The 25,412-nt window shown below is 48.1% G+C and overlaps 1 protein-coding gene across 1 annotated transcript in view; it reads left to right on the forward strand.

Moving 5' to 3' along the window:
- The window catches only part of SLCO2A1 (solute carrier organic anion transporter family member 2A1), an 82,656-nt gene that overhangs the window by 15,236 nt on the left and 42,008 nt on the right, over positions 1-25,412 (forward strand). Inside the window, exon 2 of the mRNA XM_019436925.2 lies at positions 21,819-21,956. Within this exon, the coding sequence (XP_019292470.1) occupies positions 21,819-21,956 (138 nt within the window). The remainder of the gene's footprint in view (positions 1-21,818; positions 21,957-25,412) is intronic.

Below are 25,412 nucleotides of genomic sequence, written 5' to 3' on the forward strand. Positions count from 1 at the left end.
TCAAATTTTATAACTAAATAATTCAGGGAGACAAGTTAGAGATTTTTCAAACAAAAGCAGGTAATTTACTAATCACAAGTCCTCACTAAAATAAAGAAGGGTGAAATACATAAAGCAAGAAATGAAACACAAAAAAGGATAGGATGCAAAAAGTGGTAGTAATTATTAATTGGTGGTAGGCAAAAAATAATAATGATTTATGGAGGGAAGAAACATTAGAAGGGAAAATTGGAGTTAAAATCATAAGTCCTTGGCTTGTTTGGGAGGAGAGTGGAAAAATTAATTAACTTAATTTTTAATTAATTAACTTTGTTGTCAGTTATGTATGTTAAAATGTATGCATAATCATTAACAGAAAATGATAAAATGAGGTAGATATACATCTAGATTTGTCAGAAATTACAACACATGAAAATGGGCCACTCTCACCATTTCAGAGCTAGAGAATCTCAGACTAGATTGAGACAGGAGCAGAGACAGACAGAGGGAGGGAGGGTGGGAAGGAGAGAGAGAGAGAGAGAGAGAGAGAATCCAGTTACATGCTCTTTAAAAGAAAATGTTGAAAATCGAAGGACAAAAGCAGATAAATCAGGAGATATATCAACTAAAGAGAAGATTTATCTACTTTAATAACAAAGAAGAGTTTGTTAAGGCAAAAAGAATGACAGATTGTGAGATGCTTACAATGTCTAAAACTGACTAGAGACCAATATCTAGATTGTATAGGATCTCCTGACAAGAAAGAGGCAAGAACTACAATAGAAAAATATGCAAAGGATTTGGGCAGGTGGACTAGAGTGCCAGCTGGGCTCCCTCTGCCCTCTGTACTTTTCTCTGAACGTCATTGCCATTATCGTCCCCTGTAAATGTCTGACTTCATGGCTAAGTGATGGTCAGCAACCAGCATTCCTGTGGCCTTTCATTTTAGTTCCAACTTGGAATAATCCTGGGAAAGGACTCTGGCTTAGCTGGGTCAGGTACCCTCCTTGAGGCAGGGCAAGGTCCTCTGACTGGTGGCTTCTCCTAGAACCCTGTGGTTGAATAAGGGTCCTTCTCTAAAAGAAAGAGGGAGGCAGTGCTGGTCTCAGGAGGAGGGCTCAGCAGACAAGACGATTGAGACTTCCTATGGAAAGGAAGAGAACACGCTATAGCAGACACTGAAAAGGAGATGTGGTCCTGCTGAGGGAAAAGAGGAAGCCTGAATGAAGGCACTGGTACTGGGGAAAAAGGGAAGCGTCCTGGATGGACCAGGGTTTGTATTAGATTTTTACTCCTGTTGGAACAAATCACCATAAAATGTAGTGGCTTTAAAACAGCACCAATTTACTGTCTTAGAGTTGTGGAGAACAGAAGACCTAAAATCAAGATGTTGGTAGGCCCGTGGTCCTTCTGGAGGCTTTTGTGGAGAATCTGTTTCCTTGCCTTTCCTGGCTTCTAGAAGACTGCCTAATCCTTTGGCTTATGGCTCCTTCCTCCTCAGAGTCAGCAAGTTAACATCTTGAAATCTCTCTCCCTCTCACCTTTGTTTCTGACTCTGACCCTCCTGCCTCTCCCTCCTAAGGATCCTGTGATTACACTGGGCCCACCCAGATAATCCAGAATAATCTCCTATTCTAAAACAATTAATCACATCTACTTAAGTCCTTTTTGCCATGTAAGGCAACATGTGTTCACAGGTTCTGAGTATTAGGGTGCTCAGACACTGGGGAGGTCATTGTTTTGTCTATTTCAGGGTTCAATCAAACCAGAGCCAATAGAAGATACACATATATGTATGTATATGTATTTGTATTTCAAGGAATTTGCTTATACAACTGTGGGGGCTGGATAAGCAACTCCAAAATTCATAGGGCAGGCATTCAGGAAAAGATGATCACAGGCATTGGGCGAAAGCTCCTGTTCAGGGGGCATCTATCTTTTTCATTCTCTCTCTTCCTCTTTCCTTCCCTCCCTCCCTCTCTCTAGCTTTGTTCTCTCACACCTGCTTTTAAGACCCTCTGATTAATTGAATCAGGTCCACCCAGATTATCTAGGATAATCTTCCTTACTTAAAGTCATCTCACTATATATTGTAATGACATCTGCAAATTTCCTCCACAGCAATACCTACCTTAATGGTTGATTGAATAACTGGGGACTGAAGCCTAGCCAGACTGACACATCAAAAACATTGTCACAGGGGCAAAGGGCAGTGACATTCAGGACATGTACATGACAGAATGTGGCAACAGCAGGCAGAGGGCTCCAAGAAATGTGAGAACTCCCGGGCAATAGACAACCCCAAAAGGAGTGCCGCAGGGGCCAGAGGGGCTTTGCCGAGATCACTGAGGGGAGGAAGGCATACTTTGGGGTGAGTTGCTGCAAGGAGGCCTAGAATGAGGCATTCCATCCATTTCCATCCACTTCCCATAACTGGAGTCTTCTTCCCTCCTCTACGCTGATCAGATCCCAGCATGTCACCAGTGCCTTGATACTCCTTTCTTATGTTGCTTATCAGTATTTGTTCTGTTGAGGTCACAGGCCCCTGGGCTGCAGACATGAGTAGATAGCCGTGTTGGAAAGGTGGGTGAGCTCATGTCTGCTGCTCCTAGGGCTGCAGCTGGTAGGCGTCAAGTATTTGCTTAGCTAATCTTTTCCCATCTAAAGATGCTTATTGATGATTTCATTCATGAGTCTTGAAACCTACAGGTAGCAATCCCAGCCAAAACACACCAGGTGTGGATGATGAAAACATTCCCTTGCACTTGCCTCCGACAACTCTAGTGAGGTGGCATGGGGGAGTCAAAGGAATGGGGAGGTGGACAAAAGTACACAGTCAGGGCTGGTGTGCCGGCCTCTACCAACAGTACAGCCAGAGCCACACCATGTGAGGACACCTCATGTCAGATGGGCGGATGCACAAGGGGAATGCTGAGAAATCATGAGATTTCTCGATTTTACACCCCCCTTTTTTTTTGGTAATGGATTTGCATACAGAGGTTGGACCTTGTCTCCAGGAAAGAGATATCTGGAAGGAAAGATTTAGGTTAAAGCTCAAGAGGACCTACGTGAGTCTCAGGCGGTGGTTCCCTAAGTGTGGTCCCTGTACTAGCAGCATCAACATTACCTGGGAGCTTGTGATAAATGCAGACTCCTGGGCCCTATCCCAGAGCTTCTGAATCTAAAACTGGAGGTGAGGCCCAGCCAGCTGTTTCAACAAGCCCTCTATCTAATTCTCATGCACCCTGAGATTCCAGAACCTCTATTCTGAGGCAAGGCACAGATCGGAGCACTGATTCACATCAGAGGTCACTGGACTGTCTGTGATATCCTTGTCTCCAAGATAGTCACTAAAGTGACGTATGGGAAGTGATCCCAGTAAACTGAAATGATTCCCAGGAAACGGGGGTCTCTCAAGTGGAGCCACAACTGATGGGAGGAACTTGGGGAACCTTCTTGCTACATGTAGCCTGAGGCAAAGCCAAGGGCTGTGCAGCTCAGGCCCTGACACCTGCCTCTGGGCCACGGAGAAGGGAGGATGGGGAGGGTGCAGAGGGCAGTGTGCTCAGCCTGGAGGAGCATGACCAGCCACACGTTGGAATTCAGAGAATCTCCGGAGGTGCCTTGGGCCCACAGACTTGCTGTACCAGGCTGAGTGACGTTTCAATCTCTTTTTATTCCCCCAGGTAGTTTGGAAATGGCAAATGTTCTCAGGGGCTGAGGTCAGGGGTGTTCGAATTAATGATATTTATAGCTTAAAATTAAATCCTGTAGGTAAACAGAGAATTTGAGAAATGTGCTCGCTTTCCCCCTTGCTCCTACTCCTTCCCTCATTTCCTGTGTTTGGACTGGACATGTCACAGTGCACAGAAGACCTTGGCACCCTGAGTGAAGCCTCCCCACAGTGATGGAGATCACTGTGGCCCTGTCCCTTTGTCACTCCCTGGGGTCCTGGGCAGTGGTGTGGGAGGGGGTGCCAGAGGGTGTGGGTAGCAGGGAAGGATGTTCTGGTGGCTCTTATCTAAACATGACTTTCCGGTGGGAAAGAGGCTAGCATGCCTTGCTTGACTTCCTGCCTTGACTTCTAGTATAACAGTTTCCTTTCTTCTCGAATACCAGCCTAGGACCTGAGGAGATTTTCCAAGAGAGGCTTTGGACATTTTCTGCAGTGTTGCCTGCCTCTCTCTCTCTCTCTCCTCTCTGCCTGAAGACTGGTTCCCACCCAGCTTTTCTACCTTTCCCTATGCAGGCCCACTGGTGTTTCTCCCTCCTTGCCCTCCTGGCTGAGCTGAGGACTGGAACTGGGAGGAAGGCAAACAGAGGGGAGGTGGGGAGAGGGAGACCTTGAGAGACACATAGGAAAGTCAAAGAGGCAAGGTCACAGAAGGAGTGTCCCTCTGTCTGCAAGAGTCCAGAAAGAAGCTGAAGCAATGGAGAGAATAGAGCTGGAATAGCTGGCCGGAGATGCCGACAGAAGACCACCTATATCCTGATGCAGACTTCTACCCATCTGGAGGCTAGACGAAAGACTCAACTTGGACCAAATCATGTATGTTGCTAGCAACCAACCTACTTCTGTCAGCCTCCAGATCCTTCACCTTTAAAAGCCAGAGTTCTTCTGTCCCAGAGAGCCTTGTTAAAGGCCTGTGTATCATCCTGATTCTTTTTTTTTTTCTTTTTTTGAGAGAGAGATGGTGGGAGTGAGCAAGGGGCAGAGAGAGAGGGAGAGAGAGAGAATCCCATGAGAGGCAGAGAGAGGGAGAGAGAATCCCACGCAGGCTTTGCACAGTCAGCGCAGAGCCTGAAGTGGAGCCTGTGCTCACCCGAAGCAAGGCTCGAACTCAGATCCGTCAGATAATGACCTGATTCTTCTGCAAATTTAGAAAGTGAAGTTCTGTTAGGAGGTATGCCCCAGGGCTCCATTTCAGGCATCTCATAGATGGTAACTTGCAGCTGTGTAGAGTCTAACAAAACATAGGGTTCTTTGGCCTCAGGGAGAAGGAACAAAAGGTAACGGAGATAATGGGATAAGACATCTTCCCATAGCAGCATTCTTGCAATGTTGACCCCCAAAGAATGTCAACATTGCATAAAGCCCAAAGGGGATTTATTTCAAAACCCCACATATAGCTATTGAGTCACCATTTTATTCTGGAGATTGATCCTTATATTCCATGTGGTCCAAAAGAACTTATCCTATTTTCCTGGGTATGAGGTTGAATAGCTGTCAGAAGTAAGGCTCACTATCTGTAGAGGCACCTGCTGGCCAGCCAGCCTGAAACCCAGGGATGGCTCCCTGGATGTCCGCTTGGGTCTGCCCCAGCCCCATAGTCTACATGTGCCTCTCACCACTCACCATGTTCCCACTGTCTTTTGAGTTCCCTCTTTCCATTTCCTTGGTCTTCAGATCCTCACTCACTACCTCCCATTTTCCCTTAGTCATCAAGTCATTGCCTTCCCTGGAGCTTTTCTCCTGCTGATGTCCCCTGGTCCACTGCCCCTTCTGACTGGAGGCTTCCTCTACCTGTTCCAAAACCTTGCATTGGCCTACCTCCTCCAGTTGTCCTATTCTCTCCTCTATCCCTCATCCTGTTACAGTTTAACCTTTCTAAAAATGTTTGACGTGCATTATGTCTTCCCAGAAGTCTTCAGTGATGGCCAAAGAGAGATAAAATTCTGTGGCTTTCCTTGGGCACCAATCCTCTTTCCTGACTGGGTTTTCCCCTCTCACCTAGCCAGAACTTTCTCAGACTAACCAGATCATTCCCTGACCCCAATCCTGTCATGCTTGTGTTTTTCCATTCCTCATCTTGCCTCCTGGGCTAGGATGACCCCTTTGTTCCCCTCCACTTTCTGACATTCTCCTCATCCTCAAAAACCCAGCTCTGACCTCATTTTCTCCAGGGACCTCTCCCTCACCTTCTCATATTCTGAGTGCCTCTGGCACCATTACTTGTATCATTCCTCTAGCGTCTGCCATATTGCCTTGAGAGTAGTTACTACCACTATTGTGTACATATGTTTCATCTTACTAATACACTGCACCAGAAGGGTCTGGCCCTACTTGACCCTTGGTCTCTTCTGGAATATGCTTGGCTCATGGTGCTGTTCAATAAATATCTGCTTACTATATTATTTTTAATGTTCCTTCTGGGCAAAATTAGCAATAATGTACCCCCCCCCCCAACATACACACACACAGCCCCTAGTAAAATCTATCAGCACTGGCAGGCCAAAGAATTGTAAACTATATCTGCACCTTTGGCAGAGGAGGTGCGGTTTCAGTCGTCTTAGGGAGCTACCACATCCAGTGAAGGGTAAGTCTTGACTTGTGTGTGTTTTGAACTAAGTGAGGATTTTAAGAGTGGACCTGCCCCCCCCCGCAACCCTGAATAATCATGAATGCCCTGGAATCACAGCTGTGATGGCATTAAAGTGATGTTCAAACAGAGCTTGGTAAGGAAATCACAGGCCGACAAGGAGGTCTGGGCAGGGAGGACACAGGAGAGTGTTCTAGGCCGAGAGCAGCATGTGCAGGGGGCATTACCCAGATGAAGAGAGATGTGTTTAAGGAATGGACACAAGTGCAGTGTGATGGGGCTTGCACCACCTCCCAGAGCCAGCCACAGAGAGGAAGGGGGCCTCTTACAGGTGTGCCTGCTGGCAGGCATGGTTTAGAGGGAGTCTGGAAAAGGAAAAGTCTGGAAAAGCAAGTCAACCTGGAGCTATGTCCTTTATAAGATCTAGAAAAAATGGTGAGTAGATATTCTTTGGCAAAATGTCTGCAGACGATTCTCTGATGCTTGTGAGAATTTACCATCGACCAAGGAGACAAGTCTTTCTACATGGCAGCTTTGAAAGGTACGAGGTAAACCATTTCAGTTGGAGGAGAGAAGGTGTCCCCTGCCCCATCACATTTTACATGGGTTTCCTGTGACTATTGGCTCACACGGAAAAGAGGTCTGTGTGTTTGGGGAAAATTCTCATGAAACATGAGCAGTCAGCACCGTCCAGTTGTGAATAGAAGGCAGAGGAACCTGAGAACAAGTAAGAAGACACCCAGGGTTGGGGGAGCAGAGCCTAAATTGGGCAAGCAGATCAAGGATGGGAACAGGGGTGAGGCAGGAAATGTGTGCCCAGCACAGAAGGTCCTGGCTGTCAGTGTTTGTCCACAGTGGACAATAAGTGAATAATAGAGGAATTAAGGAAATAGCTGGGGTGAGTTTGGAGGGACTTAACAACTAGAAAAATAAAGCGAGGCGCCTGCGTGGTTCAGTTAGTTAAGCATCTGACTCTTGATTTTGGCTCAGGTCATGATCTCACGGTTCATGGGATCAAGCCCCCAGTCAGGCTCTGTGCTGACAGCATGGAGTCTTCTTGGGATTCTCTCTCTCCCTCTGTCTCTGCCCCTCCCCTGGTTTCTCTTTTGTGTTCTCTTTCTCTCTCTCTCAAAAAATAAAGCAACCTACTTCCTCAAGCAGCTGGAAAGCAGGTGAGAACACGCTCCTGAGAGCTGGAGGAGGTAATGTGGTGGCCCAGAGAAAGTGACACAGGTTTCTGTGAGGGTCAGCTGAGGACACCTGAGCCAGAGGGACAGGATTCTGTCACTGAACCAAGAGGATGAAGACCAAGGCATGTCCCTTGCACTTCTAATGATTGGCAAAAGTCCTTGGTATTCCTTGGCTTATAGACACATCAATCCATTCTTTCCCTCCATTGCCCTGTGTATCTCTGGATCCCAATTTCTTCTTCTCATAAGGATGCCAGTCATTGGGTTGGGGCCCATATTATTCTAGTATGACCTCACCTTAACTTGATTACATCTGCAGAGAGCCTATGTCCAAATAATGTCACATTCCTGAGTACCTGGAGTTAGGGCTTTGACCCTAACACAATCCAAGGACACAGTTAAACCCATCATACCCGGCAAGGAAGCTGGGGGCAGCATAGGCAGTAGAGAATGTCCTTAGCATTTTTCTGTGAGTTCCAGGGGCTAAGAGAGTTTGGTGTAGAGAGACATGAAATCAGTCATGAAGATCATAACAAAGAGTGTTGGGGGACCACCACTGTAGGTGGTATAGTCCTTTGGGTCCATATCTTTGATATTTTGTCATGGGCCAGTGGGGAAACTGAGATTACTGGGTTACATGCCATTGCTGTGATCTATAGGAGGTCAAGTGGCAGAATCTGGAATCATGATCATTGCTTAGCACTTAGGGAAGACATTTTATTCCCTTGAGGTTCTGATGGGATAGAGACATTTGAGTGTGAGACAAAGAACCCTTTCCTTCTGACATCCTTCCAACTGCCACCAGAAGAACAGAGGGAAGGAATAACCAAAGAAGTGTGGTGAGTTTCCTATGGAGGAGCAGTCAATTCCCTCTGTTGCAGGTTGGGTTTTCTTTTTTGTGCCTCCTGAATGTCTTATCCTGGCTGCCAAGGGTCTGCTCCACCTGGGGCCAAGTTATTAGGGGGCTGCATAGCTTTCATGGAGTAATGAGATTTTGGAAGGGTGTGGGCATCTGTGAGATCAGCCCGTGAATCCTGGGTCCCTCGGCGTGCAGGGGAATGCCAGGGTGATCAGGATGGGGTGTGACAATGTTCCCAAGCAGGAAAGCATGTCTCTGCCAGTGACAGGCCTGTTGCAGGGGAGTCCCCACCTGTGTGGGTGCACGTGGTGGGAGTGGCGAGCTGAGCACACCTGTCTGATGCATGTGTGTGCATGTGTGCATGTGTGCGTGTGTGCCTGTGCCGTAGCCTCGGGAGGCACTCTGACACCAGAGCAGCGGGAGGGAGAGTGCTGACAGGGAGCGGTGCCCAGCACAGTGGCTGGGCCTGGGCCAATGGGCGGCCACACGCATGTCAGAGCCTGGGCCTCTCAGAGTGGGCAACGGCTCACCCTCCTCTCAAACACCTGCTGTGTTTAACTCTCTTGCAGGTTCTTGACACTTTGTTCTCAGGCCTCTCCTGTGGCTTTGATGGGCTGAGCGTGTGCTGTGATTTATCCAGAACTCTGAGGGAGGCTATGGACTGGTCTTCCCAGAGCTGATGCTGCTGAGGCCCAGCATCAGTGGGTGGGCACAGGCTGCCCACTGTGGGGGTTTCCTGGGCAAGGGCTCTTTCCTTATTCTGCCAGGAGACCCACTAAACCTTCTCAGGCTCTTCACCTGGTGGCCCCTGGCCACACCCAGACACTCACTCACCACTCCCTCCTCACCGCTCAGGGCAAGTCTCCAGTCTCTTGTCTGCTAAAAGACCCGGAAAGGCCAAGAGTCAAAGATGGGTCTAGGCTTTCATTTCTCCAAGAGAAGATGCTTGGGAGCTCTGATTTGGAGCTAGTCCAGCACTAATTCAGAGGAAAGTGAAAGAATTTATAAGGGCTTGCTAAGTAACTTACCAGCCTCCAGAACTTTTTTGGAAGATAAATGAGTACAATAGAAGGAAAAAAGCCTACCTATTTGTACAAGGAATTTGCAATCCCTTTTGATAATTGCACATCCACTTACTTATGGTTTTTGGGTGCCGAGGTTACCAGTGGTGCAATTCACTAAAATGTATTCCTTCCCTTTGATTTATTCATTATCAAGCATTTGCGGAGCCATTGCCTCTTCCTCATAAAGTAGCAGCCGCGTTCTGTGGTCATTCTCCTCCTCTGCCCTGCTGGCAGGTGACAGGTACATGCTAGGTTCCAGGATTGCTGCAGGGCCCAAAACACTCATGGTGGTTGTAAATGCAGTCTGGGCTCAGTGCCCCATAGGAACAGAGACTGTGTAACAGGAGGGCCACTCTTTGCCACCAGAAAGACAGGTGAGTAGAAGCTAACCAGGGGAGGGGACAGGAGTAAAGAGCCCCCAGGTAAAGTGAATGGCTCTGAGGCAACACCTCATCTCACAGGGGCCATGAATTTTCCACTCAGTTTTCACTTTCTACAACAGGCTGAACATAGGAGAAAAGGCCCAGGTGGTGGGTAGTGCAGCGAGAGCAGAAGGTAGACAGGGGCTAGATGGGGGAGGGAGGTGCCTCTAGGCTGGGACACTTTGCTTGTTTTCACTTTGAGATGGAGGGAATCTATTGGAGGGTCACAACAGGCTCTGATATTCATTTTCAGAACATCATGCTGACATAGTATGTGATTGTATTTCGGTAAAGTACAAACAAAACACGCAGACTAGCCCATTGGCTAGAAGCCACTAACCCATGTGGCTAGAAGTCAGGAGAGTCATTCTGCTGGAGGTGGGGAGTGGTGAGAGGGGTACTCGGGCTTTTGGGAAGCAGGACATGTTCTGTTTTTCGATCTGTACACTGGTCCTTTAAGTGTCCTCAGTTTGTGAGATTTTACCAAGTTGTACTCTATGACTTAGGCCTTTTGTGTGTGAATGTTATACTCAAAGCTCTTAAAAGATGACTCCTTGGGGGAAGGAGGGGTGCCTTGTGGCTCTGGTGGTTAAGTGTCTGACTCTTGATCTTGGCTCAGGTCATGCTCTCACAGTTCATGAGATTAAACCCTGCTTAGGGTTCTCTCCCTCCCTCTCTCTCTGTCCTTCCCTGCTCGTGCTCTCTCTCTCTCAAAAATAAACAAATAAACTTAAAAAAAAATATGACTCCTGGCTAAGGAACAGATTGGAGGGAGGAAGGCGTGAGCTTAAGAAAAGGGTAGGAACCTGATTGCAGCCAGGCGAGATCTGACATTGGCTGGAGTGGAGGGCGGCAGTGGAGCTGGAGACCATGAGCTGGATTTGAGTCTTGGTTTGGAGCTTGAAGTCCCAGGGTGAGAACTGACATTGAGAAGAGGAGATCCAAGGTAAGATCATGGTTTGGGGCATGGATTTCAGATACTGGAGGAGAGTCAAAGCTGAAATGTGTGGAATGCAGTTCATTGCAGGACCTGGGCTAGAGGAGGAGGGGTCTGCCCTCCAGCGATGGCAGGACTTCAGCATCCCGCCAGGGTGGCCCTTTGGGGGCTGGTGGGCAAGGTTCCCAGGGCCAATGTGTGTAGAGAGATGGGCAAAAAGGCTGAGGATAGAGCACAGATACCACCCTTTTTAGGTGGGGAGCCAGAAAAGGGCTCCCCCAAGGATTTCTTTTTTTTTCTTTTTTTTTTTTTAATTTTTTTTAACATTTATTTATTTTTGAGACAGAGAGAGACAGAGCATGAATGGGGGAGGGGCAGAGAGAGAGGGAGACACAGAATCGGAAGCAGGCTCCAGGCTCTGAGCCATCAGCCCAGAGCCTGACGCGGGGCTCAAACTCACGGACCGCGAGATCGTGACCTGAGCCGAAGTCGGACGCTCAACCGACTGAGCCACCCAGGCGCCCCCCTCCAAGGATTTCTAAGAAGGGACAGACAGAACAAGAGGGATGATAAGTAATATCACAAAGGTGAGGGAAACCAAGTGTGTCGAATGCTAACAAAACTTAGAGCCACTGTTGGAGGCCACTGGATTGGCAATTAGATAACTAGTAATCTTGCTGAAAACAACTTCAGGGATGCTTCCTTCCACCAAAGTCTCATAAGATCGGGCAGCTCGGTGGGGCAGGGTGATGGCCTGATTTGGCGTCAGCTGGCTGCCTACCATTTACCAGCTGTGTGACATGAGACAATTGTGTAAGCTTCCCTGAACCTCCATTTCCTCATCCATAAACAAAAGGAATCCTACCTACCTCTCAGGGCAGTACGAGGACTAACTTAACGGAGCAAATATTAATTGGACATTTATTATGTGCCAGATGGTCAGCCAGATGCAGAAGATACAGGGTGACCAAGACTGATGAAAGGGAAAGAGAAAAAAGTAAGCAAACAAGATGATATGAAGAAAGCAGACAGCCCCTCAGTGCTCCCCCATGGCCACGAGCCAGCCTCCCTTCTGGCCAGCTTCCTGGGGATCAGCTCTCAGGGTTCCAGGCTCTTCTCACTCCACATCCCCCATCCCCACTTTCTCTGTGAAAAACTAGCTTTCCCTTCCTTGCGGGCTTAATCTTCAAACCCTTCAGAGAAGCAAGGGAAAATATTAACATCCTATCTTGTTACTGCAAAGAATAGCAAGAATATAAAATAGGTAAAGTCTCCATATTAATACAGTCTGGATGTTCTTTTCCTGCCATAAGTGGATTCAAAGAAGTTTCCCTAATAACGCCTTATTTCAATCTAACAAATTACTTTTGTGCCAACTTCCAAAAAAGACAAATGGCACTCGTACTCCATGAAGGGAAGCTTTTCTGAATTAAAAACATAATAATAACTTTGGGAATTTCTGAGGAAGAATTTGGACACATATTTACATAAATGTCAATGATATGTTTGTTTCAAAGTTTTTGTTTTTCTGGGGACACTTGAGTACCATACTTCTAGCTAATCTGATAAACTCATTTAGTCTCATGTGCTCATGTCTCATCTCTTCCAGAAATTTGATTTCTAAAGCCCAGAACTGCAGGTCCCTATTATATCAGGCAGTCTCTCACCCTCTGTCCTCCATTTTATTTTCCCTCTCAAATGCTACCAGATCAATCTAGCCCTCTGCCTTCTCCCTCCCTGGGGCCAAGTGCCGGACAGGCACCAGCAGGATAAAACCTAAGACAACCACAACCAAAAGTGTTTGAGAATCACTAGTGTTAGCAGCTAGAAAGCTCATGTAGCTCCCTTTCCTGTGCCGGTGTCCCCTCCAACAAGGACTGAATGGCAATCCCCATATCTCTTTACAGATGGTTCTGATCTTTGTACTTGCAAGGCCCCCAGGGCCTGGGCTTATCAAAGGCCTGTTCTGGCTCATAATAACATTAAACACAGAACACACAAAATGACAACAAAAACTACAGAATTATGCAGATTGGGACCTTCATGGTCCATCTAGTTTCATCTTACAGGCAAGAGTTTTCAGGTGAGATTTTTATCTAAACTGAGTAGACTAGACTAAACAATGGCCAAAAGATCTTTTTTCTAATTCAGAGCGTTGGGGACCTGGCTCCAAACAGTGCCTTGGCCAGGACCCCCCAGGCGGTGTGAAAGCGGGAGAGCGTCCACCTGCGCATGATGTCCCTCTGTGCCTGCTGTGGTTTCCAGTGGCCTCCTGGCCTCCACTGAGCCTCCCTCCTCCCTGAAGCAGCTCTCACAGGCCTCAGAGAGTGGCCTTTGTCTGTCATATTAGGAGAACCCTGCCATACAGTAAGGCCATTCTGTGGACAGTAGAGGCTGGCAAGGGGGCGCTGGAGAGAACAGACAGGGGCCTGGCTTGACCACTTCCCCTCCCAGGCAGGGTCCCAGTTACAACTCTCCAGTCTGGCTACTTCCTTCTTAAGGAACAAGGAGGCTGTGGTGGAAATCATGTTTTTCTTCTTAGATTATCCTGATTTTTATACTTCCAAGGGTCTCCCAGGGCCCTGTCATATCAAAGGCTTTTTCTAGTTTATAATAATACTAAAGATACCTTTTATTATTGCCCCTATGAATACCACCAACTTTGACCCTAGGCTGGCTATTTTGAATCTCTGAACTTTATCTTGTTCAGGCATTCTTCCTGCATGGGAAAATATTTGATTTCCTGAATCACTTCTTGAAAGAGACGTTCCCCTTTGGGGCCACTGGGCCATGGTTGGAATCCAAAGCCACACCCTGCAGAAGGTACAGGAGGGGTAAGCCAGCCGACTGATGAAGGAGGCCTTTCACCTCTGAGTCCTTGCTTTGCTTCCTTCTTTTTCTTGTGTCAGGACAGGGGAAAGGGATCCCTGTTTCCCATCCAACTCTGTCTGAGGGGCCTTTCAAGTGGGCCTCAGAGGAGCTAACACAGAGCCTCCTCCCCTTTCAGTTGCGTTGGTCTGTCAGGTCACTGGGAAACGGCGAGCATCACCCTTTCTGAGTTCTCTTCTTCGTCCACGTTGCACTAGGGCATCTTGAGCCCAGGGCCTCACCTCCAAGGTCTTACCCATGTGGTGAACTGCCAGCCAGGACTGAGATTGGGCTATGAGGGTAGAGACACTGAAAGACGCAAATACACGTGGAGATGGGCAGACACCTAGAGCCAGCACCACCTTCCAGCCATGTGCCTTCTTTTGGAGATACCACTGGAAATAACACTTTGTGGAAGATTCTGATCAAAGAAATGAGGTATCAGAATGCATGAATGTAGTAGGGAGGTCGTGGGGGAGAGTTGTAGAGAAAGACCTGGATACACGTTTTGGTTTGACTACTTCGTCCACAGACAGGTGTATACTGCTTTTTTTCTCCGTTGTAAAAGTGGGCACAGAATTATCAATTTGTTTGCTAGACCTAGCATCAGGAAAGACGTTGTGTTTATGATTCAAGATGGCAGGCCAGGCACATATTTGTCTCCCCTCATCTCCATCACCCTCAGTATAATGAGAGTGATGAATAAAAGAATGGTGAAAGCCAGTAACAGAAAAGAGAAAGGAGAGATTATGAGTAGGTGAACAGTTGCAATAATCTCAGTAAGATGGAGGCAGCTGAGAACGTCGATGGGCCGAGGAAGGCCCGCTGTCAGGTGCACGCATGGGGCCTGCAGCGTGTGGAACCCTTGCACTGGGCACAGCCCTAGAGAGCGACCAATTTAGGATGTGGAGGGCTGGCAGAGACAGAGATGGGAAGTGGGGCCAAACCCCAAGGGGTTCATCCATTTACCCTTGGGAAACACAGGCAACCTTCAGCTGAGGAACCATCAGCTGACACACGTGCACACTGAGAAGGGAAGTTTTGCGCCTTCTGGCTCCCTGCCTGCTTGCCGCAGAGCAAAGTGATCCAGTGTTGGGTCATTTGGTAGATCCAATATTGTAGAACTATTGCAAGTTGGAAGGAACTGGGAGAGGGGTGGGAGATGTAGGAATACATGAGCTAAATCCTCTCCTCTAATGGCATGCAGTCCAAAGTGATAAATCAGGAGACTGCAGAACAAGCGTGTTATTCTGATATGTGTGGATGTAATCCACCGAACAGCTCAGACCAAAGGTGGTTGTCCCTGACCTCCTGCTGCACTGGTGCTGGGCTTGAGCTGAGGGCAGGGCGGAGCCTTGGCAGTCTAAGCCCTTCCGTGTTACCTGATTTTTAAAAATATATGCACATCTTACATTGATACAAAACGAAGGGAGAGAATGAAAAAGAGAAAAGAAGTGTAAATGGGTTTCTGATTACATAGGAGAGATTCCAGTTGACCGTGGAAAGGGGGTTCTGAATGCCAGCTGTTGCTCAAACCCAGGAGGGTCTTCAGCGTGGCTCTGCAGCTCTGATGCTTCCTGAGAGACGTGTGAGCCTGTCTGGGGTGTGGTCAGCTCCAGCCGGGGGACAGGAGCGGCAGAATGGTCTCTGGAGCCAGATTTTGACTCCAGAGGTTGGAGGAATGAAAGCAAGCAGTGCCTTGGGGTCTCCGCCCTCACTCAGAGAACTGCTGAGTGGTCCTCAGCACACCCCTGAACTCTCCCTGAATTGCTGGGAGGGTGAGAATAAGGTCTCACTGTGCTCTTCTTTTCTCTTTCTTCTCTCTCCTTCCCTCCCTCCCCCTCCTCCCTCATTCCTTCCTTCCCTCCTTTCCTCCCTTCCCTCCTTCCAAAGAATAGTTCCATTTAGATTCGTGGCAGCTGCCATGTATGGAGGGAAGTAGTTGTTCAAACTGGGAGGTCACAGCCTAGGTCTCAGTCCAGCCCCACCTCCTGCTCCTGAATGGTTTTCTTCCTACTCCTAGCCTCTCTTGGTAGATTAAATTATCTCAGAGATGTCACATCCTAGTGGACATCACGTATCAAGTGAATTTTTTAGAGTTTTGCCTTCCCTAGGATGTGTGTGTACAAAATCAGAATTGGTGGACGGCAGAGTCCATGATTAAACAGGTAGCAACCTCATGGGCATCACATTTCAGAACCTCTGCCCAGTGTCCCTATAATCGTGAGTGGATGCCTCAGATCATAGTCATAATGCTTAGTTTGGAAAAGAGGGTGATGGACGTGTAAAGGACACCATGTATTAGCTGCACTTTGACCCTTTCTTATTTATCTTGAGCTGCGAAGGATTCCCTCCTTGTCCTTATGGCTTACCCTCTATGGTGGTATTACTTACATCTTGAAGCTTCGCTGGGGCCCAGGGCCTCACTCTGAACCCTCACTTGGCATCTCAGCCATCTTGTCAGCCTTTTGGAGCTCTTTGGCACATGTAGCAAAAAGATTTCTCTTCTTTAGAAGAAAGACCTTCATGACCACCCCAGTTTCCCTGCTTACCTCCTCTCCAAGCCTCCTCATCATGATTGTTAGGGTTGAGAGAAGGAATGGGGTTGTGGGCATGAGCATTTGGGTCTAAGAGCTTCCCTTCTACCACGCCTTGCAGAAATATTCCCCTGTGTTAGCCTTCTCCTCGAGCTTCCTTCTACAAGATGTTCCAAAAGACATGTACAGTTTTACACACACACGGAAACCTAGCTGCTTATATTGGCACACCACACAAGCATAGCCATTTACGTGGGTTCTGACCCTTTCAAAGTGGGCTCTTTGAGTAAATAAATGTATTCCAATGACATTACCAATGCTCATATTAAAAAACAAAACCAAACTGTGGAACTCCCTTCAAAGCCTCAGAACATTATCTTGAATACCTTCATGGTTGCAAGTCCTTTTAAAATCAGTTTTTCCTTAAATCAACTTTATTGAACTCTAGTTTATATACAAAAGTGCACAGATTTTAAATGATTGATGAGTTTTGCCAAATGTATACACCTGTGTAAGTACTGCCACAATCAAAATATAAAATATTTCTACTACCCCAGAAAGCCCCTTCAGACATAAATGCGAATGTTGAACTTTTTAGTTTGGGTTTAGAAAAATCCAACAGTGACTTAGCATTGAGCCAAGAAAATGAATGGGGCAGCAGAGTGGATAAATGTGATTTTGTGCCTTGAGACCTATGTGGCTTATAGACTGATCAAAGGCAGCACTGAGGGGGCATTCATAAATGACTGAGGACAGATCACTGGAATGAACCTGCAGCTTCCTCAGTGGCTCTGATGGACGAATTTCTTGAGCAAGGACTCATGAGTTAGAGTATTTATTTATTTTTTCTGTTTACTTATTTTTGAGGGGGGGGGAGGGAGGGGGAGATAGAGAGAGAGAGAGAGAGAGAGAGAGAGAGAGAGAGAGAGAACCCCAAGCGGGCTCCTCACTATCAGTGAGGAGCCTGATGTGAGGCTCAAACTCACAAACAATGAGATCATGACCTGAGCCGAAATCAAGAGTCAGACGCTTAACCAACTGAGCCACCCAGGAGCCCCTGAATGTTTCTTTAAATACTCTAACTCATGGGGTGCCTGGGTGGCTCAGTTGGTTAAGCGTCTGACTCTTGGTTTTGGCTCAGGTCATGATCTCACTGTTCATGGAATCAAGTGTGATTCCCCGCATCAGGCAGAGTTGACAGTGAGGAACCTGCTTGGGATTCTCTATCTCCCTCTCTCTCTCTCTGCCCCTCCCTTGCTCATGCATTTCTCTTTCTTTCTCTCAAAATAAATAAACAAAATTAAAAAATAAAGATAAAGACACATATATTCACTCAACAACAATTGAGCTCTGACATGGACCGGGCATTGTTCCAGGCAATGGGGAAGTGGCACCTTAAAAACCATTCATCATCTTTCCTCTGTGCAGTCTCTGTCTGGTGGGGCAAGATGCCAATAAGTGGCAATGATATAATTTAGGAAGCAAGAAGTGCCATGAGAAAGAAAAAACAATATAGTGAGGGGATTGAAGATGATAGGGAGAGAGAGGGTTCGGTTGGAGAAGTATGGTGAAAGTTGGCTGAAAGCTGGTGATGAGGTTGGCTCTGTGAGGGGATGTAGGATGTGGAAAGGTGCCAGTTGGCTCTAGGCAGAGGCTCCCACCTAGTATCTGGGGGGGAAAACGGGGAATTTCTGTGTTTCCTGGAGAGAGAAAAGGCAGATCTTTCAGGAAAGATTGGAGACAGATTTTTTTTTTCTCCCACTGTCCTCACCTTCCTCTCATGAGACTGCTGGGGAATTTGGTAGAGGTTAGTCATTCCTATTAATTCATTACTAATTTGGTTAGAGGGAGACTGGTCTTTTCTGAGCTTTATGCTCAGAAACTTGGATACTCCAAAACTGAACTCAATGTCCTCTCACTCCATATACACTCCCCTGCCTGGGGCCCCATCTCCACACACAGCCTTGCCCCCTTTCTGGCCCTGAGGCTGGAAACTCTGCCCTTTTTCTTCCAACTCAAATCACTGATAGCTTTGTGAATTCAACCTTTGTGGGTGCCTCCCTGGATCTCCGCTGCCCGACCCTTCATCCCGATCTCATACTCTCTCCCAGGCTGTTATGACGGCCCTCACTCCTCTGCTAGATGCTGCTGCCCTTAATGCCAACTATGTGCCAAGCCTCCAAGAGGCCTCTGCAGCAATAGTATGCTGGGATTTTTAGAAGCAACCTTGAACTAGACACATAACTGAGCCACATGCTGGGCAAGAAGAGCCAAGAAGAGTTAGTTATCCAGATCAAGAAGGAGAAGATAATTCAGCGCAGATTGTGAGCAGAGACACAGACAATGAATGTGTGCTGTGGAGAACTGGAGTAGTATGACCTTGATGGAGTTTGAAGGGCAAAGTGTATGGCCATGGGGGTCGTAGCAATCTAGTGCTGCATTACAAAACAATGCAAAACTTAGTGCTTCAAAGAATGACAGCATTCATTTGCTCACAAATATGACATCTGTGTAAGGCTTGGTGGGATCGCTCATTTCTGCTCCACTTGGCATGAAGGCTGGGGCTGGAACCCTCCAGGGGCTCTTTCAGTGACATGTCTGGCAGTTGATGCTGGAACTTGAGCTGGGGTTGGCTGAGACAACGACGCGTGACCTCTCCATGAGCAGGGAAGACTGGGCTTCCTTACTGAGCAGGATGTCTGGCTTCTTAGGGTCCCAGGAGAGTCAGAAGGATTCTCTGTCAGTGTCAGGACTTAGCCTCAGAGATCACATAGCATCACCTTCTGCTTCACTCTCTTCATTAGAAGCAAGTAAATAAGATTGGCCCAGATTGAAGGGGAGGGAACACAAGACCCCACCTCTTGGTGAAGGAATGTCATTGTCACATGGGATGGCAGATATTGTTATAGACATTTTCATAAAATACAATCAGCCACAGCAGAGTAAGCAGAGGCAGGAAAAGTCTGGGATCTGTAGTATCTTAAATACCATGCCATTGCATCTTAAAAACCAAGGCATTGGTTTTTATCTCGTAGGAAGTGGGGAGCCAGTGAGTGGTGTTCATTTGGGTATAGCCTGCTCACATCTGAGTTTGAGAAAGCTGTCTCTGGGGTGGTGGGATGGGGGATTTTAAGGGGAGGGCCTGAGGCAAGGCATGCCGTGCAAACAAAGCACAGGTCAAATACAAGAGGTGCCAAGGAGAAATCACAGGGCTCAGCAAGGGCACCAGATGTCAGAGTGTGAGAAGTACGGGCATCTAGGAGGATTCCCAGTTTCTAGCTTGGGGAGCTGAGTGAAGGTGCTGGGGAAAGAAGGGAAAACAGGAGAGGTCTGTGGGGACAATGAGTCATGTTTGGGACGTGGGTCTGAGAATGTCCAGGTGGACACAGTCAGCAGACAATAGGATGGACTTGAGTGTCAAGCCCTGGGGAAAGTTCTAAATGAGGGACTGAGATGTGGGTGCCACAAATGGGTTTTCCAATGAATGTGTGCAGAAAGGGTGCTGTGTCCCAGAGATGGGGACCACAGACAGAGCGTCAGAAGAGGTCTGGTGAGGCATCTGAGATCACTTGGCTCTTTCCTGGATCTGTCCTGGGCCAGGAAGCGGGGTTCGAGCCTGCTCCACTGCCGTGTCCATACTGGAAAAGTCCCTCACTCTCCTTTACTGCCACCCTCACTATCTTAAGGTGCTTTTCCATCTGGCCGATCCTCAGCAGAAACCCCTGTACATTCGGGACTGTCTGTGTTCAATTTGTTTTCTTTTCCTCATCTTCATACATTACCCTCTGCACACAAATGGTCAGAGCCACGGCGTCATAACACGCATTGCCCAGTGGATTCTGCTGGGTGAATTTGTCTAAATAACACACTTCGGGCTTCACCTCCACCAGTTTTGACTCAGCAGGCCTCAGTTTGGGCCTTATATTTCAGAGACCTTATATTTCAGAGACACCACCAGCCCCCACTAAGCGATCATGGATGAGAACTGAGTTAAGAACCACCAATTTAGCCCTCACAGGGCTAATCAAGACCCCAAGAGGCAGGGCCAGAACTGGTGCACTCCTGGTATCTCACTGCCTGGCACCCGAGCCCAGAGTGCTGACTGCATGCAGAATACTCTGCAAGGCACTTGGGAGCCCCATGTCGGGACTTCAGTTTCCCCATTTATAAAAGACAGTGGGACTAGATCGTTTTCAAAAACATCTTTATCACAAAATCTTAAGAATCGCAATATATGAAATGAAGCTAAGCGAGGCCTCCCTAGGGAGGCAGGTATGGAGTGCTCCCTCCACCTCCAGGTGTACAGGCTTCCTTCTGTCCCTGGTGAGGAGCTAGGTGGCCGCGGGCTCTAGTAGGCGGCACTTTGGAGAGGTGTGTGGTTTTGTGGGTGTCTTGGCCTCCTCGGATTTGGAGACTGTGAGCATGGATGCATGTGTGGGCAGACAGCCAGTGCCGGGCCCTGTCAGAGGCCCCAGGCTGCCCTCACAAGGGCTCTGCCCTGGCAGGTAGGAGAGGGAATGTCAGCTCTGATCCCACAGCCTGGAGGGGGGCCCCCGCACAGGGGGTGGCCTCGGCTGTGCAAGGAAACGGAAATGAAGGAGGAGACCCAGTTGCTCTTCTAAGATGCCAGCCCTTAATTAAGGGAAGAGTTTTGGCAGACTATGAAACACAAGGGCACCGCACCCTTCCCTGGAGGAAAAGTGCAATCTCCAGCAAGGGGCACCTTGCAGGGGAGCTCAGGGATGTGGGACTCCTGGCTCTGAGCCTGCTCTGGCCCAGCCCACTGGCTGAGAACCAAAAGGTCCCAGATCTCAGCCTGGAGCCAACTCCAGGTGCTACAAACCATTGTCACCCTCCCAGCTGTGTATCTGTCCCATCAACCCCAAACTCACATTTATATTTACTCATACTCTTAGGGCAGACATATAGGGCAGGGAAGGATGAAGAGACAGTGGCCCAGGGCCTTCCTGGGACCCTTATCATTGATCCATGGAGGAACAAGCACAATCACAGATACCCCTGATAAGAGGTGATAGCAAGCTGGGGGACATTCATTCAAACCAGGGGTTTTGGGAACCCACCATGGTGCATTAGAGACCAGCCTTGGAGAATGGAAATTGATGGTGGAGTGGGGAATGGAGAACAGGTCAAGAGGAGTGAAGCAAGTGCCCTCAGGCTTTCTGTGTCCCTGAGAGTGACCTGGACAGCTGGAGATTGGCTTCCAGTCTTCACAGGACTCAGGAGGAAGGGCAGAGCAGTGCCGGGGGGGGGGGGGGCGGGCACTGTGGTGTAGTTAGGGGACAATTCAAGGTGCTGAGTGCTCTAGATGTGGGGCTGATGAGTCACGCCTTTCCCTCCCCTTGGGGGTGAGGGTGCTTCTCCAGCCCTGTGGTTTTGCGGGGACCTTCATGCTGACAGGGCTAGGAATGGCGGGAATGATGGCAATGGCCAGCAGCCCTGAGTGAGTCCGTGGGGCAAAGCACTGATGCAACCATATCATTTCACCCTCCGGACCTAGCCATAAAGTAAGTGTTCCCAAGTAACAGGTGAGGAGGCAGGCCGGACTGCTGGGGCTCCATGCCGCAGAGGTCCCGTGGTGGAAGGCCAAGGTCCTAGCCCGGGCTCACTGTCTCTTCCCCTAGGTGTTTGTGCTCTGCCATGGCCTCCTGCAGCTCTGTCAGCTCCTGTACAGCGCCTACTTCAAGAGCAGCCTCACCACCATCGAGAAGCGCTTTGGGCTCTCCAGTTCCTCTTCAGGGCTCATTTCCAGCTTGAATGAGGTAAGCAGGAGGTTCCAGTCCCTTGGACCCCACTTGTGTGCCACCCTGATCACAGGGTCTGCTTGAGGGCTCTGAGAGGGGCAGGGGAGCTGGGGATGCACACATGGGACCTAGAGACTGCTAGATGCCTCAGGCATGGAGGCAGCTACCTTTTCCGAGGCTTTGCTGAACCAGGCACGGGGCTAAGAGCCTCTGGCAGCACCTAAACTTGGGGCCTAGTCACAGCAGCCCTGCGAGCAGGTTTATTTCTTTTTTTTTTTTATTAAATTTTTTTTTAATGTTGATTTATTCTTGAGAGAGTGAGAGAGAAACGGAGCACGAGCAGAGGAGGGACAGAGAGAGAGAGGGAGACACAGAATCCAAAGCAGGCTCCAGGCTCTGAGCTGTCAGCACAGAGCCCGACACGGGGCTCGAACTCACAGGCTGTGAGATCATGACCTGAACCGAAGTCAGACGCTTAACCGACTGAGCCACCCAGGCGCCCCGAGCAGGTTTATTTCTTAGACCTAACAATCCTGTGTGTGTGTGTGTGTGTGTGACTGTGTATTCCTGTGTGTACATCTGTATCTCAGTATTTGTGTGTGTTTGCGTGTGTCACTACATATATGTATCTGTGATCTGTGCCTCTATGTGAGACTATGTGTGTGTGTTATTTGTGTCTCTGTGTCTATGAAGATCTGTGCCAGTGTGTATCTGTCTGTGTATTTGTGTATGTCATTGTGTGTGGGGGAGGTAGATGGGTGAGTGTATGAAGGTAGGAGAGGAAACTCAGCCAAAGAGCTTTCTACACTCTTGTTGTTTCTGATGCAGGCATTTGGAAACAGACTGAGTAGTAAAGTAGGGCTCTTAGCAGCAGAGCAGGAGAGCAGAGGGCAGCCAAATCAGGGGAGGCCTTTATGGTCAAGCTCAAGGCTTCCAGCTTTTGTGGTAGGTGGTAAGGAACTGTCACGGCTACTTGAACAGAGCCAGGCAGGATGAACAGTCTCATGAATGGGAACCCCCTGGAAGAGGTGACTGGGAGACACTAGAGGTGGGGGACAGTGCATCCAGAAGTCAGCTGGCTGGGAGCTGGTGCCACCAAGCCAGGCTGGAGAGGCTGGGGGAGAAGAGGACCCCAGCAACAGTGCGAATGAAGAAAAGGCAGGATTTGGCAGCTGCTGGAGTGCAGGGTTGAAGTCCCACAGACTACAGGGAGGCTGCCGCCAGAAGCCTGAGAGGTGCTAGAGGAGAATGGGCCTGGCGGAGGGGAAGGTGAGGCCATCTTGACTGTGGAGTGTGTGGCCAGCCTCCAGGTGCATGAGGCTTCGGGCTGCTGCCTGGTCCCAGAGCCTTCCAGGCTGGCGGGTGAGTGAAGGGGAGGGGAGGGCTGGGTGCAAAAGGCCAGCGACAGGACAAGGAGTTTGGCTGGCGGGAGAAGACATGGGCATCTTGCCCTGTGAGGCAGCCTCTTCTGCTCACTGCTGCAGGCCAGGCCTGGGCAAAGTCAGAGGGAGCCCTCGGGGCTCCACCCTTAATGCCTGCCACCAGTTTGCCCTGGGGACACCCGTGTTTGGGGACACTGATGGGCAGGGAGGTGTCACAAAAGGGCTCAGTAACAACTTTCAGGGGTCTAACGGGATGTCAACGAGCTGTTCAGGGGCTGCCGAGGGGCTGAGGTGTGGATGGCAGGGCCCTCCTCACCTCAGCTAGAACCGCCTCATTCATGTGTATGAAATGATGTTATATTTTACTATGGAAAAATGGCTTTTTCAAAGGGACTCCACTGCTGAAGAGAACTTTGGGGACTAAGGTCTTAAGCCAGCATCAGCCATAAGTGCTGTGGAGGCCCCACTTCTCTCCAAGAAGTGAGCCCAGGCCCTGGCAGTGCTGGAGGGGCCAAATCCAGATGGACAGGGCTCGGGCACCACAGGCCTTCCTCCCCATTGTGGGGTGCTTTGCTACCCCTCCTCACCCAGACCTTTTAAAGTCAGCCTCAGGTAGCTTAGCCTTTCTAGTCTGACAGTTACAATCATTTCTTGAAAAAATGATAGAGAAATAAAAGGATGGGGAGATAAAAATCTAAGAAGCATAAATGAAAGCTTTGCTTCTGGGTATGGGTTTCAGAATCTTCTAGAACCATGTCTAGCCAGGGGCCGGAGCAACCCCCTAGATCAGGCTAGGCTGCCTCCCCGCGTACCTTCACACCCCCTTTCTGTATATATTATAAACCATCTTACTCTTGGCCACAAAGCAGGAATCTTCTGAGCAATTTTGCCTTCTTGAAAAAGCCTATCATTCATTCATTCATTCATTCATTCATTTATTCAACAAATATTTAATGAGCACTAACTATGTGTCAAACACTGCTCTAGGTATGGAGAGGCAGAAATGAACAGACAGATAAAAACTTCTGCTCATATATCATTCTAATGATAAATATGACATTTGTTTACAGAAATAAATAAAATTTGGTAAATCAGATTACAGTAAGTGCTATGAAGAAAGATAAAGTCATGGAGTGAAGTGGTGGTTTTATTTTAAATAACTTTTTATATAAATTCTATTTAAATTATGAAAATATTTAAATAGAACTTAAATTATAAAATGTATTTAGAGGCACTTGGGTAGCTTAGTCGGTTGAGCGTCTGACTCTTGATTTTGGCTCACGTCATGATCTCAGGGTTGTGGGACTAAGCCCCGCGTCAGGCTCTGAACTGAGCATGAAGCCTGCTTAGGATTCTCTCTCTCTCCATCTGTCCCTTCCCTACTTGTGTGCATGCACGTACACACGCTCTCTCTAAAATAAATTTAAAAGATATGTATTTAAATATAACTTATAAAAATATTTAAATACAATTTAAATTATAAAATATATTTAAAATAACTTAAATTATAAGTTATACTTAATTATCATAAATATGAGTTATATTTAATTCATTTTTTATTGAGATATAATTGACATTTAACATAATATTAGTTTCAGGTATACAGCCTAACAATTCGACCTTTGCGTATATTGCAAAATGATTTCCGCAATAAGTCTAGTTAACATCCAGCACCTCACACAGTTACAGCTTGTTTTTCTTCTGATGAGAACAGTTAAGATCCACGGTCTTAGCCACTTTCAAATAAACAATACAGTGTTATTAACTAGAGTCGCCATGGAGGGCATTACATCCCAGTACTTACTTATTTTATAACTAGAAGTTTGTACCTTTTGAGCACCTTCACCCCTTTCACCCAGCGCCACTCCCTTATTTTTCAGAGAAGACCTTAATGAGACATTTCCATCTGAGCAGAGGTCTAAAGTAGGTTAGATGACAAGGGAGCCCTGTGGACACGTAAGAGAAGGGGCAACAAGTACAAAGGCCCGACGAGGGCATGTGTTAGAACAGCTAGAGGCAGAGCAGCTGGGGCGAGGGAGGAAGGGGGATGGAGGAGAGCACATCAGAGCCTTAACACAGAGGGAGGCAGGCC

This window comes from Panthera pardus, unplaced genomic scaffold (genome assembly GCF_024362965.1).
Source record: "Panthera pardus isolate Hobbes unplaced genomic scaffold, ASM2436296v1 HiC_scaffold_16, whole genome shotgun sequence".
Taxonomy (NCBI): domain Eukaryota; kingdom Metazoa; phylum Chordata; class Mammalia; order Carnivora; family Felidae; genus Panthera; species Panthera pardus.